The sequence below is a fragment of the Xiphias gladius genome, chromosome 19 (genome assembly GCF_016859285.1).
Source record: "Xiphias gladius isolate SHS-SW01 ecotype Sanya breed wild chromosome 19, ASM1685928v1, whole genome shotgun sequence".
Taxonomy (NCBI): Eukaryota; Metazoa; Chordata; class Actinopteri; order Istiophoriformes; family Xiphiidae; genus Xiphias; species Xiphias gladius.
The window spans coordinates 24,817,427-24,832,592 of NC_053418.1; the positions used below are offsets into that span (position 1 = coordinate 24,817,427).

Below are 15,166 nucleotides of genomic sequence, written 5' to 3' on the forward strand. Positions count from 1 at the left end.
ATTGCAAATGATTCTTTGAGTCTGAGAAGCACCCTATAGTGAACTTCATAAATTATGTAACCTAGGATCATTGGGTTTTTCAGGTCTTTCAACATCTGACATTCTCACTCAGGCAATCCAGCCAGGGTGGATCTCACCCCTAGACTTGTGTCCCACCAGCAACCCACTTCTCCTTCTCCATACTGGAGCCATTTGGAGGCTCATTCAGAGGCCTCTTATATGGACTTGATAGTTCTCCTCTCTGCCACCCTGTGATGGTGGAAGTCTGAATGGTCTGCAGAGAGAGACCCTAGATCCCACCTCTATGGCTATGCAACAAGCTCTCCATTCCCACCTCTGACACTGTTCTACTAGCTTGTGTTATTTGGGCTTCTTTCTATGTACCTCTTCAATCCGATCCTCTCAGGCAGCTCAAAGAAGCACAGTTGCTTAAAGGTTTCCGACAGTAGGCCCACAGTGGTCTCAGTGATGTTGGTGTCTCAACCTTTAGCTATCAGTGCAGTCTCTGAATTCCTATTTTCCTCATAATGATGGATAGTGACTCACAAAAAAAGCATGTTATCATGATTAATATAGCCTGACCAATACTGATATTTGATATTTGGGAGTTTAAAAAATCTGACAATGATATATTGGACACATACCGTAACATAAACATTACTGACGTAAAAATATGACATAGAAAGGAAGGGGGAAAAACAAACATTTCAAATCCTCATCCATCCATTATACTTACTAATTACAATATATAGTGAATTTGTTGGTAGATTATTAGAAACTAGCAGTATTGGATGGAAAGGTTAACTCTTTGAAGCAACAAGCGAATGTATTTGTTTATACATACTCTTATGTACATGAGAAAAAGGTGTCCAAACACCAACACAAAATTATCCATTAGATAAAGATTTGTCAGAGGGGAATACATCACAATTTGAGGCTACATAACAGCCCTTGAACTGAGCAAAAGAACTGGTTATAATCAGAGTTGAATATTTTTTCTCAATAAAGGAAAAGTGAAAGCAGCTTCCAAGAAATCTTCTTCTGAGATGGCACTGCCATAGCTTCTGCCCATAAATAGGTCTAAAGTATTACTTAGTATTACTTTTTTCCTTTTTCCTTCATACCTCTTGTTTTTACTTCGTTTACTTTTTAAATTGTGTCGTTCAACTTTCTTGATGTCCTCACGTCCCTGCCTTCCATCCTTCTGTCCTTTATTTTTATAAACTGATTTCAAAGCATGCTATTTCCCAGAACGGGAGATACTGCAACAAGTGAGTACATTTGAATATACGGTTGCGCAAAAAAAAAAAAAAAAAAAAAAATTGATGAGAAGCATCAAAATTGTGAACATTGGATCAGCTTGCAGCGATTGTTTTTTTCTGGACTTGTGACCCAAGGAAGACAGGGAACATAACGTTTTTGACGAGAGAAGTTTGAATACCAGAACTAGAGCAGCACCTGAAGTATGAGCACATGACTTCTGAGAATGAAATTCGGCTCACTTTTTGATGGACGGCTTTAAGCTGTCGTAAGCAGGGGGCCCTGATTAAACACGTAGCACAGGTGTGAGGCCGCTCCCTCCCGCGGAGAAAAACTGGCGAGAGGCAGCAGATTGTCAGGTTCAATACATGTCACTTGTCAAAAAATGAAGGTGCCGGCGGAGGAATTGATGAGCGATATTCTGAAGCGTTTAACGGGCGAGTCTGCGCTCCCTGTGTACAGCAACATTGAAAAGTTCAAACGAGCAAAGGACGGCGTGTATTTCGTCGCCGAAGACTTCAATGAAACTGTGAAAAAAAGGGAGTTGGTCAACGCTAAGGAACGACTGAGAGTGAGTGTTCATTGGAAATGACAGTGTATGAACCAGGAATAAATGTTTGACAAGGGGGCACCCCGCTAAGTGTCAGAGCTGTCAAACGCTGTTAGTTTAGCTAACATTGGATAGCATACTGCTAGCTTAGCTGTTCCCGTACCCTATTTACCCTCAAACGTGTCTGCCTGAAAAGGCCATAAAGTTTACAAAGACCTTTAAGGAATCTGTCTGTTATTATCTTTTACACGCAACGCCCAGCCTGCAGACAGCAGGAATACATTTCAGCCTTGAGACTTTTTTCCCAAGCTCATACTATTCAGCTAGTTACAATGCAGCTGAATATGCCAAGAACCACAAAGTCAGCAAGTTTTGGTCTATTTTCATGTTTTTAATCAATGTGGTCGCCACATCACTAAATATATCGAATTTACCTGTGACCATGTGAGGTAAAAACACAGACCCAATCTTGTTTTTAGGGGTCTGTATTTGGCAGTAAGCCTGGCCCTTTTAAACGTCAATATTTTTGCATGCAGTATGGCATAAAACAGGGTAAAGCAGACTTTATTTCCATAAACACAGTTAAACCTGGAAAATCAATGGATTTAAAAGAATTAGAATGTAAAAACATTTTCCCCCAATTTTCATTTGTCAAACATGACTTCATTCTTGAAGATACTAGGCCTAATTATGGTAGTATTGTGGTCGCAATGATTTGTTTTGATAGTGAGGTATTCAAGGCATTTCAAAGTGTTGGTGTAAAACTCAGTTGAATTCATCAGTTTGAACTCTTAAATATTACCATAGCCTGCTGTATTAAAAATGGCGCACACTTCATTATAATCAAATAAGGGTAAAGGACCAATTAGTAGTCTTTTTATTCCTTTTGCATGATATGCTCTTTTTTTCCAACACATTTACAGCTTATGTTGCTGCCAGTGAATAATTAAATCATGAGAGATGTCACTGCTTCAAACCCTCTAGAAATCTGAAGATACTTGTTTTGCATCAATTATGATTACATAACATTAGAAAGAACTCCACCATGGCCCAATCTGACACACTATTGATGATAAACCTTAGCTTCTTTTCTCTGCAGATCAGGAACTTGAACACCATGTTCTCCCGCTTGAAACGCATGGTTCCACTTATGCGACCGGACCGGAAGCCCAGTAAAGTGGACACACTTAAAGCTGCAGCGGAATACATTCGATTGCTTGTTGCAGTTTTGGAGGACGCCGACAGTGTAAGTACAGCAGTCATCAGCATTCTATCAAATCACAAGTTGTCTCTGTTGTTTTCCAAGTACAGCACTGCCACTTATTTTTTAAATGTTGATTGGGTTTATTTTCTGTTTCTCAGCATGATGGCGGTGGGACTGATTTCCTAAAGAATGCAATCACTTACGGTCAGACTGAAGGCTTGGGCAATGACTTATGGAGAGTGGATGATGTGAGTATTGTTTGTCTTTTACACTGTTCAGTTAATAAAGGTGGTTTGACAATGTTTAGTTTATAATAACTAGAATTGTACTAATAAAGCAGCCAAATGTTCATTGGAACTAATACACATTCAAACTGTGCAGATGGAGATCTGGGTGGTACAGAAGCCATATATGATGCCCTCCCTGATTCTAAACACTGAGCTGCAGCTCCGTGTAGAAGCATATACTAAATGCCATAAATATTATGAAAATGAAATGACTGATAATATACAGTGATAACTATATTTGAAATTTAAAAAAATGGCTATGATGTTTAAGAGCTGATTTTGAGCCTTAAGGGTGTGTTTTCAACCAAATAGTCTGAACAGTATAGCAATCACAACCTATTTTATCATACAACGCAGCAGGGCAGTGATCTTAAATTGTACAGACAAGGCAACTTTTTTTTTTTTTTTTTTTTTTTTTTTTTTTTTAAATAGGGCAAAACAGTAAAATATTCCTGATTGTCAAAGTCACCTGTGTTTCACTTACGTCTGGCCCTCAGCCCTTGCAACAAACAAGAACTGAGAATATGTGCAGTACAGGCAACCAGATATAAAATAATATGACTAAATATTACTTTTAATTCTGTATGATAAATAGTTTATTTTTCCCCTATTTATGAACCATGAATTAACGTTGAGAGCCAGCATTTTAAATCAATCGATCAAACTTTATTTGCATCTTTAAAAGAACAGTAAAAATTTTGAGACTAATGAGCACAAGAAATAAAAATGATAAAATTGTAATAATATAGCCATAAGAGATTTTTAAAAAAGATTTAAAAAACACAAAATTTAAACATGAACATACTAAAATAAATGATGAAATAAAATTGCTGTTAAACATTCTAATCAAAAGCCAGGGTAAAGAGGCAGGTTTTAGGTTTACATTTAGTGACATAAGCACTTTCAGCTGCTTTAAGATCCTTTTTCTAACGGCACAGAACTAAAATCTGCCACACAAAAGTTTTTTTTTTTCCTGCACTTGGGAACAACTAAAAGACTCATACCAGAGAACCTGACAGACCGTGCTGGTTCATACATTGCAAGCATGGCAAAGAATTTGATGAACTTTGAAATTGCCTCTGTAAAAGGATTTGCTAGTGTTTACCCTCCTCCTCCATTAGCCATTTCTTCAGTTCATCAGTGATCTCTCCAATCAACGATTCAATCACTTGCCCACCAGAACAGGGCTGCAGAGCATCTGGACCAAAATCCATTTATTGCATTTAGTGACGGCATTTTTTACCTGAAGAATTGGTGGCTTATTGGAAAGTGAAAAACTTCATGCTTTATCTTTTCTACACAGCTAGAAGTACAACAACAATCAGTTATTTTCTTTATTTTAACTTTATTTTCTCTTTATTCTGTCACTGACTTGGAGAGTGAGCTCTTCATTTTGTGTTTCTTTTATGTTTCTACTCATTTTATGTTTCTTCCTGACAGTTTCTGAACATGTCAGATGAGCACATGGAAGATGGATTCACTATGCCCCCAGAACCATTAACAGAGGATGGAGATATGACCAGACTGGTGTTGCAACATTGTGTGATGCCTGCATACCAGTTCATCATCCAAGTAGCACCTGATCAGACTTCGGTAACTAATTTAACTTGCCTAACATTATGCCTAATTTTATGCATGGTGTCAGCTACATTCCAGCTACATTTCTGAAGCTGACCAGGTAGCTGTGCAGCTAATGTAGCAATTATGAAGATGGACTATTCATGTTGGTAATGAACCATTGTTATGCAAGCACTTCCAGTCTGCCTGTCAGCCAAAGAGAAAAACCTCAGTCATGACTAAGAAAGAAGAAATTAAGAGACATGTGTGATGGCTATACAGCTTTTTACCTTAAGGCTTTTACACTTAATTTGTGCTTTCCATTTACACGTGGTTTACACATTGTGACAGTTTTAACGAGAACTTAACATTCAAGGTTAAATTTATTCACCCTTAAAAATCATGAAAATTACTCTGCACCCTTAATTGAAATTAAGTTAGGATTTGAGTTAACATCCTTCTTATAAGGTGTTGCCTGTTACTGTTGCATCCCTTGTGGAATAAAAGAGAGAAAATATCGTTTACCGCAGCGTTCAATAAGACAGTCTGCACTACTCAAATACAGCATCACATCCTTTATCCTCTGTAATCCCACAGAACTTCTTCGACAGTCTGTCCACTGTCAACTCAGTCATCACTGCAGCGAGTCTCCCATCTTTTCTGCAAATACTGTTTATCCTTGCAAAATGGTTGGTTGTTTATCTAACATTATAAGGCACCCACTGTGAACCACAATGTCCCTGGTTTGCTTCTGGCCAGGGATCTTTATGGCGTACAATTCCCCATCTCTCTCCCCTTATGTCCTGTCACCTCTCTGGAATATAAATAAAAAGAAACAATGGTGTTATGATGAATGACAGTATATCAAGAACAGTTTCTAATATTTTATCCACCCCGTATTTACATAGCCAAGCAGCTAGGAATATTAGGAATATCACAATAATGTATAATGAATAACACAGAACAAGAAATTAGACGGTGCTCAGATCACTTCCATTTTCATGTATTGATTTAATGTTCAAAAGAGAAACATTTATATGAACGAACCTTTTTGTGAACAAAACTATTTGTAATGGCATGTTATCACAAAAATACCCATGGATCAAGTACCTATTCAAGACAGAACACAATAATAGCAACATTTGTAACACTATAATACAGTCCCTGTCATACTACAGCCGTTTTTGAGGCCACAGTTTTTGAAGCCACAGTCTTTGGTTTTATGAGAATGGTTTTGCCTGAATTTCAAGTTATCGGTGACTCAAACTGAGCACACGTGGGTGGCAGCTCGGCCTGTAGCTGCTCCCTAAACAACGTCAGAGAAACATACTTTTAAAATGTGACTGCTCTTAATTCACTGTTTACTGGTTTTAATCACCAACTGTGTTATTTTGGAGTGGAAGAGACCGCTACGGTAAATTTGGCTGTGTTGTTTTAAAAAATGATTCCAGTCTGATTTTAGCTATATGGCTGTGTGTGTGTATGTGTGTGACCTGCAAACTTCAGTACTCACACTTAAAGGAGGATTTACACCGCCTGAGGTCAGAGCTTCAGAGAAAGGTTCAGCTGATCGAAAGTTTCGTCTCCGTAGCTACTGCCCAGGCAAAGCATATCTCTCATTTATGGTCCTCCAGAGCTGCTGTCCCTGAGGCCCAGTTGCCCTCCACCATGGTATCACAGTTGATCTCGGCCTCTGCGACCACCCTTTTCTGGCTGGCCTAGTTCCACACTGGCACTGCGCTGGTCTGCCTGTCTAACAGACGTGGTGAATGGCCCTTCCTCCATACCAGAGCTGGTTGCAGGGGCACCGGCCACCACCACCACTTCTGATGCATTGGACCGGGATATTACAATACTGGTTCATAGCTTCACTCCTAAGCCATCCCAGATGCTCTGAACAGAGGTGCTAAGAGGGGAATCTGATTGGACGGAGGCCGAAAGGAGGATCCGGTTGGAGGGGTAGTTTCTCCACCTGTAACCCTCTCTAACTGCTTCGCCTTCCTGGTGGATGAGGCTCTGGTTCATCCTGGTGATGTCACTACAATCCCGACTCATGTGTGTCTCCTCCACCTGTAGCAGGTGCTAGCCGGGCGGCCCATCACTCCACCTACAGAAAAAGCCACCATAGGATGCTGCAGGAGGCCGTCATCAGATGCTCAGGAGGTCTTCCCTGGGCTGAGCCGCCTCCTCATTCCTGCTTGCCTGTGCGATGCAGACAGAGGTTCTCGAACGTCCGTTATCTCGACGAAGTAGCCAAGTAATACTAAGTAATTCCGACAAGGCCATATGCTGTCAGCAACTATTCAGCATGCGGTCCATTCATCTCGACTTACATGACTGTTTACACAGCACACACACCCTCTTCGAAACCTCCCTCTCCCTCATCAGTCTCATCTCGAGACACCATCTCATGTGCCAGCTCCCCCTATCGTGGCCCCCAAGCGTTAACACTTTCACAGGTTCATCCTCCCATTCCAACCAGTTATTCAGGTCCTTGGTCACTAAATTCCGTTATCACAAATTTCAGGACAAAGAAATACGTCCCCGTTGTCAAATCATCTCTGAGAACTATCCCGACCTTGATTTCTACCCAATGTGCAGTGAAAAGCCTCAGAGGCCTTAGACAGAAATGAAATTTTAGAAATAAAATTAATATTTTAACTGTACCTCGATATATTCCACTACAACCAGATTTATCTTTAACTAACTGAATGTAGGAACTCTCACCACTAAGACCTTTACAATCAATAATCTTATTTTATAAAAGAAATTAGACTTCCTGTTTCTTTTTGAAACATGGCTCACTTCAGATGGTGTGGCCATCTTAATTGAGACGTGCCCTCCAAGTTACAATTTCTCCCAGTATGTTAGGCAGGGCAAATGTGGAAGTGGAGTTGCTACAATCTTCTCAAAAAAATGTAGTTGTACTAGGGTCAGCTTTGGAGACGTCTCCTCATTTGAGTATGTTGCCTTCATTTTGAAGGCTGAACCAGCTACACCCCTGCTAACATTATACCGACTTCCTAAACTATGGGCAGGATTTCTTGACCAGTTCTCTGAACTTTTGTTCCTCACCATCACTAGCTTTGATCACATAGTTATAAATATCCGTGTGAATAAGATGACTGATCCCAAAGCCATGAACTTCCTTCATATTTTAGACAGCCTTGAGTTAATGCAGCATGTTACTCGGTCTACTCACAACCTTGGTAACACTCTCGAACTAGTCATCTCCAAAGGGATAAACTGACCTACTGGTTAATGATATTAATGTGTCCGATCATCATTGTCTATTCTTTAATGTCCTATTAAAATGCTTCAACAAATCATCCCGAAACTACAATAAAAACACAATACCTGGACACTTGAGCAGAGTAGCACTTTGCTGACAATTTTAATCGTTCTTTTAACGAAATGGCAGATGCCTTCAACACTGAACTGTTTGTCTTGCTTAACAGACTATGGCCTGTAAAAACTAAAAAAAGATTCTCTATCAAAGGGACACCCTGGTTGAACAAAAACGATTGTTACCAAAAAACATCCTGTCAGAAAGCTGAAAGAACATGGAGAAAAACTAAGCTACAAGTCAACTGTGGCATTCTAAAGGAGAAAATTGCTACTTCCAATAAATATGTTCAAAACGAGAGAAGGACCCACTTCTCTCAAACTATTACAGAGAATAGGGTTCTGTTTTCAACCAATGACACACTACTAAATCCAACCTCTTTCAATACCCATAGTTAAGCATCTGCTTTGAAATATGAAGAATTTGCAAGCTTTTTTAAAGACAACTTAATCTGTGTAAGGGCTTGCATCACTACTACAGCAAAAAACTGTCCCGATGCACCTAAAAATAGCCCCTTGTAATTGAGATGTTTTAGCAATCAAAACTCAGACCAGCTCTTCAACATGTGCTCTTGATCCAGTCCTTAATAAATTTCTCAAGAAAGTATCTGATAGTTTGGCACCCTTCATTCTTAAAATAATCAATACACCACTAGAAATGGGTATATTTTCCTACTGCCTTTATGATCGCTCACCAGACCAAACCACAATGACTCATATGACACTCTAAGTGTAATATGAGATTCTGATCTAAGTTTTAAACCTAGTATTAGCAGGGTGACCCAGACAGCTTCTTCCCACGGAGAAATGTTGCCAAAGGCAGGCCATTTTTAAAACAACAGGATGCTTAGTAACTAATTCATGCTTTTATTATTAGTAGGTTAGACTACTGCAATGCACTTTTTACTGGTCTCCCCAAAAACTCATGTTTTAGCTGAACTGCACTGGCTCCCTGTTTCTTTTAGAATTGATTTTATGGTCCTTTTAATTACCTACAAAGCACTTAATGGTATAGCACCTTCATATATCTGATTTTTGTTTTTTTAACATCCTGTCAACCAGAAAAAGCCCCGAGATCTTCCAAAGTCAGCCTTCTGATCGTCCCCAAAGTACCCAACAAAAAAGTTGAGAGGCTGCCTTCATGAATTATGCACCAAAACTGTAGAACAACCTGCATATCACCTCTGTGGACATTTTTAAAAAAGAACTCAAAACATATCTTCACCGGAGGGCTTTTAATAAAAACTAATTTTTTTATATGTTCCTTATGCCCTAAACATGTTTCTATTTCTGTTTTTATTCTTGTTTTATTTTTTTTAACTTATTTTTATTAATTGTTTTTAATGTATTTTCATCTGTGCTGTTGTATGTATTTGTTCTTGCTGCATTTGATTGCTCTTGTTTTTATTAAGTTTATTATTTATTTATTATTTATTATTTGTTTTTACAAAAGTAAAGCACTTTGAGTTGCATTTAATGTATGAAAGGTGCTATATAAATAGTTTTACTTATTGTATATGGTGTTGCGTTTCTGTCCACCACCTTTGATGTTTAGTGAGGTGATCAAAAATAATAGTAATGCACAATAATTATTTTTTCCAGACCTGACCAGCCATGTGGTGGTCAGATTCCACACCTGTAATGGATGTGTGTATTTTCACCACCATAAATTGTATGCAGCCCCTTCTTACAGAACAAAAATCTGATTAAAACCAATTATAATGTACAGTTATTAACATTTCATGAAATTAAGAAACCATACGGAGGCATCTTTATTTAAATGAGTTCTCCAACCTTTTTACCCTCATAAAACTTTTAAATACAACAGTTTGAAGTTTTGAGCATAACAAATTGGCTGTTCAAGTAAATGTCAAAGGAATTCTTGCAGCTATTGGGGAAAGCGTTGGAAAACTGAGTAATCTTTTATAGCCATTGTTTTTTGGCTTTGAATTTTTTACCCAGGATTTTTTGGCAATTTGAGTTGTAAATGAAAATTAGTTATTTGCTATGTATGTTTTGTTAATCAAAAAGCTCATTTAATTGCATAATTCAATTCAAAGATTTTGCATCCACTTAGTTTATTATCAATTGTACACAAATGGTGTAACCTTTCGAAGACAAGACAGGCACCCTTCTATGCAGTTCTAGAAAGCGAGACCCTTCCAAAAAAAAAGGCAATCAGTATTATTCAAATTCAAATCAGTATGAGTATAATTCCTGGAATGATCTGGCAGGAATATGCTACAAGTACAATGGGCAGTCACCAGTCTAGCTGCATTTGATTGTCTTCAGATCACAGACATCAACATCAAGACATTCAAACCGTCCTGACAAGTACCTCGTCATCTGATTGGGTAATTCAAGGCAAAGATGTTTAGATCAAGACTGAATTTTCATTGTTCCCACACTTGTGCCATTATGTCATTTACAGGTTTGGATTGACAAGTTTTTGTGTGTGCGTGTGTGTGTTTTTAATCACACTAGAAACAATGAAATGAAGGCCAGGTTCGAAAGTTGAAGCTTTAGCACAAAAGATTTGTCATGACCACTCTGTCCTCAAATAACTAAAAACTGTTTTATAGATGGCAACTTAATTGCACTGTTTGTTTATTGTTTTTATTCCATTGTGTCTCAGGGAGAAAAAGTAACACTGTAAGAACTCAGAAATGGCCACCTTCTTTTTCATTCAACAGGTGTCTTAACCCTGCCGAGTGGTGCCATGAGCAGATGGCTTCAACCAATATTGGAAACATGCCAGGTTGGAGAATTTTTTTTAATACATGAATATCTTATCAGTTTTCAAAAATACATTTTTTTTTTTTTTAGGTAATATCAAATCATAACAAAAGTTGGGCAGATTTTTAAAAGCTTAACACTACGGGGTGCAAATGATTGTGTCAGAACACATACTGTGAACATCAGGCAGGTTATATCAGGGTTATAATAATGTAAATATTATTGCTTCTTCTAATTGTTATTATAATGAATTGTATTTAACTAATGAATTACTTTTAGTGTAGTACCAGACCCAAATATGAACATTAGTCCAAGATTATACTAACGTTGCCCCCACGTGGAGTGAAAGATCACCTATTAATAATTTAATTCTATTTAGTTGAAATTTGGTTTAGTTAAATCCTGTTATCTCCCTGCTGCCATCACCACACTGTTGCTATGCTGGTCCAGCACAACACACTGACACAGGTGTTTTCAGTTATTCTGGCTGATCAGACTTCTGCTCAAGTTGTAGTTAAGTTATTAGTTGTGACTAGTAGTTTGCTAAGGTCACCAAACTCTTACATTACAGTCCTGGTTGACTGGTTATTGGAACCCCTGAATTTTAAGTACATAATTTAGAATATTTTCAGAAATAACTGCAAATTAACTAATTTTGTATAATCAGAATATTTAATACAATGTCCAAAGTTACTGAACAACAACAAAATGCTTTCATGTAGTGTAATAAAAAATAAAAACCAAAAAATCTACACCCGACACAATTATTGGCACCCTTTTGATGAATTTAAACTAGTTCCTCAAATAAAATAAGACTCACCTGTGCTAAATTGTCATTGTTCACATGACCTGAATTAACCAATGAGTGAAGGTTTTACTGCATAAAAAGGGGCTGATTGTTTACAGTTTCTTTTTTACAATGGCGAAGACAAGAGAGTTGTCTAAAAAACAATACAATTCCAGTGGCTACAATGCATACCCTAAAGCTCTTGGAATCCCTGTTTCAACAGTTTGTAATGTTATCAAGAAGTTTCACAGTCATAAAACTGTAAGGACACTTCCATAACATTGTACCAAGAAGAAACTCAATGAGAGAAGTCTGTAAAGGTTGATGCGGATTGTGGAAAAAACACCATGCAAGACATCTAAAGAGCTTCAGACTGACCTGGAGCAATCTGGAGTGGTGGTTTCAGCCCGTACCATACGCCACACACTAAACCAAGTAGGGCTCCATGGGCGAAGGCCAAGCAGGACATCACTATTAAAAGTTAGGCAAAGACAGGCAAGACTAAGGTTTGCAATAACTTTCATAGATAAGCCACAGTCTTTTTGGGATAATGTTCTATGGACAGATGAAACCAAAGTAGAGCTGTTTAGGAATGCAGAGCACCAGTTTGTTTATAGGTGATGAAATGACGCCCATAAGGAAAAGAACACCCTAACTACAGTAAAACATGGTGGAGGTTCTAGCTACCAAACTGGAGGCCTTGAATTTATCGAAGGAAAGATGAAATCAGAAGATTACCAAAGTATTTACATCCAGCAGCACGAAAGAATGGTTGAAACAGAAAAGATTGGACTGTGTTAAACTGTCCAGCAATGAGTCTTGACATAAATCCCATGGAAAACCTTTGGAGAGAGCTGAAATCTGCCATTGCAAAGAGGACTCCTGCAAACTTAAAATACCTTAAACGCATAGCAATGGAACAGAGGAAATGAAATAGATTTAGGGGTGCCAATAGTTTCAACTAGGACTGTAGAAGTAATTGCCCCTCTTTTATTTTTTCAGCTTTATTGTTTAATAACACTGGAGCACAGCAGAGAAGAGTCATTTTTCCCACTGATTTGAAAAGCATTGTTACACCACCCTCTTCTGGTTGAATGTTTCAAGTCTGTCACACCCAGCTTCACTGTTAGGTGTGATCAGTAGTGTACACTGTTGCACCTATAACCTGACCTTACACCAGAGTCAGGGCACTCAGCACACCAATTTCAGTGCGTTGTGCTGGGGCTACTGTTAGCAGTAGTGCACATGCTACAGTTGTATGCAGATGTTTGTGTACACCCAGGCAGCTGACATGTTTGGATTTTTGAAGTGAAAAGAAGTAAATAAGACCCCTGCAGCAAACAGACAATAAAAAATGAGACTTTCTTCAGATGTAAGTGCACTGTTATTTTTTATGTCATGAACTTAAGAATAGAACTGAAACAGTAATTGGGGCATGGTCAAAAGTCGGGTACTTAGCAGTAACTCAATTTGAACATCTGTCCACGGCTTGAAGCGCTTTGATATCTTTTTATAGCCTACCCTACCATCATTTAGTTTCATTTTAGATCCTCAGTCAGTTGCTTAGAGGAGCCCATGGTTGTTGAGTGTTTCCACAAGGTTCGAAGAGACAAAGAATTTCCCAGCTCTTGAATAATCATCAGCTGACAATCTCTAAAGACGATTCTTAACCTGCCCTACAAATCCTAACGAGTCAATTAAGGCCTAACAAGTTAATGAAGTTCAGAGACTTCACAAGTAGACACGTGCCACTATTACCATTTTAATCTTTAGATTTTTTTCTATTTTTGTTTTTTAAGTTCATGAAATAAAAAGTAACAGTGCATTCAAGTTTGAAGAAAGGCTCGTTTTTAATGTCTGTTTGCTGCAGGGGTTGCATTTTCTTCTCTTTAACCTCAAAAATCAATAAAATGTGGAAATTTGCACTCAACTGTATGTACACACCTTTTTGTTCTATTTGGGAATTTTTAGAGTATTATATAGGTAATACATTTCACACTCAGAATTAGGACATTCACATAAAAAGGTGAAGGGTAAATACAGTACAATGCATTATATAGTGAATAGAGAGTGACTTCAGACACAGCCCATGCCTTCAAATATGTCATCCCTCTTCCGACCAAGGATGACATTTTCTATCAACAAATCAATGAATGTAATAATTGTGTTAACAGAAATGAGTTGTTGAAAAACAGTAATTGTAGATGAAGTAACTTTTATCTTATTTATTTAGGGGCCTGTCGCTTTGAAGAATGAATTTTCTTTGAGAAAGATCCTGTTTTATTTGTCTTATTTAATATTACTTTTGAAATTTAAATTTTGTTTCAGTACATATAAATGTGTTTTTATTTTCATTTTACAAACTGTATCCTTGGCAGCCCTTAAATAAATTTATAAGACAGCTTCACTTTTTGTAATTTCTATTTAAAAGTGTTTTACAATATCTGCCTAAGTCTAATATCTACCTTCTGTATTTAAACACAGCACGTCCATGGTACTAAGATTTGCGTTTGGTAAATATCAAATGAATAGAATCAACTTTCATTGTTGATTGAAGACAGAAATTTGTACCAGGAGAATTTACTCATGAAATTAAATTCTGTGTTTGCTTTAACTTCAGGTTTCATTTTCAGGCACACTACTACCACTCAACACTGTAAAACCGGAAACTTCAAAATGCATGAGTAATGTTGAACTGTCACATTGTAATAAGTGTGTTTTATCTCATCCATTATGGCACTTAGTACAGATGTGCAGATTATTTCTTATTTGCTGTGTTGGAAGAAGTAATCAGATTTTTTAAAATTAAATAAAAGTAGCAATACCACAGTAGCCTGTAAGGATACTCCAGTAGCAGTAAAAATTCTGCTTTTAAATATTTAAAATGTCCCTATGTATGCTCAGCCAAATTTACTATAGTATCAAAATGCAAATACACATTATGCAGAATGCCCCTCTCAAACTGTCAGATATATATTGAGTTATAATTAGTGAGCATTAACATGTACGCAGAATTTTTATGTTGTAGCTGGTAGAGGTGGAGCCAATTCAAAATAATTATTTTAGTGCAGTGTTTAATAGTATTGTCTATTGGAATAAACTCTTTATCTGCCAACTGACTAGTAACTATAGCAGTCAAATAAATCTAGCGGAGTGAAAATGATAGTATTTCCCTCTAAAAAGTAGTGGAATAAGAGTGTAAACCGGAAGACAATGAGGACACTCAAGTAAAGTACCGCGACCACTTGGTTAATTTTCTACCACTGTTCGTGGATGTCTGTCTGAATTGCAATGTGACAAAACCATCTAAAATGTTTTAAACCACCATAATCTAGTGTACATCCTCTTCTCCATTCTAACGGATGGTGGCGCCGTTTTGACGCGGTATATCTTGTCCGACCTGAAGTGGGCCCAGCCAACTAAACAGCGTTTTAGGAGAC

General features: G+C 37.7%; 1 protein-coding gene across 3 annotated transcripts; it reads left to right on the top strand.

Moving 5' to 3' along the window:
- Nucleotides 1-1,577: 1,577 nt before the first annotated feature.
- On the top strand, nucleotides 1,578-14,133 carry figla (folliculogenesis specific bHLH transcription factor). 3 transcript variants are annotated; one of them, XR_005709594.1, is made up of 6 exons: nucleotides 1,578-1,831; nucleotides 2,910-3,056; nucleotides 3,173-3,262; nucleotides 4,742-4,894; nucleotides 10,897-10,961; nucleotides 13,960-14,133. XR_005709594.1 is itself a non-coding variant. In XM_040156291.1 (5 exons), exons 1-5 carry the CDS (start codon nucleotides 1,646-1,648, stop codon nucleotides 9,299-9,301), a joined length of 612 nt encoding a protein of 203 aa, XP_040012225.1. In that variant the 5' UTR covers nucleotides 1,578-1,645; the 3' UTR covers nucleotides 9,302-9,459. The 3 variants fall into 3 exon arrangements, 1 of the variants encoding a protein (XP_040012225.1); XR_005709595.1 differs by lacking the exon at nucleotides 13,960-14,133 and adding an exon at nucleotides 12,729-13,052; XM_040156291.1 differs by lacking the exons at nucleotides 10,897-10,961; nucleotides 13,960-14,133 and adding an exon at nucleotides 9,266-9,459.
- Nucleotides 14,134-15,166: the final 1,033 nt, after the last annotated feature.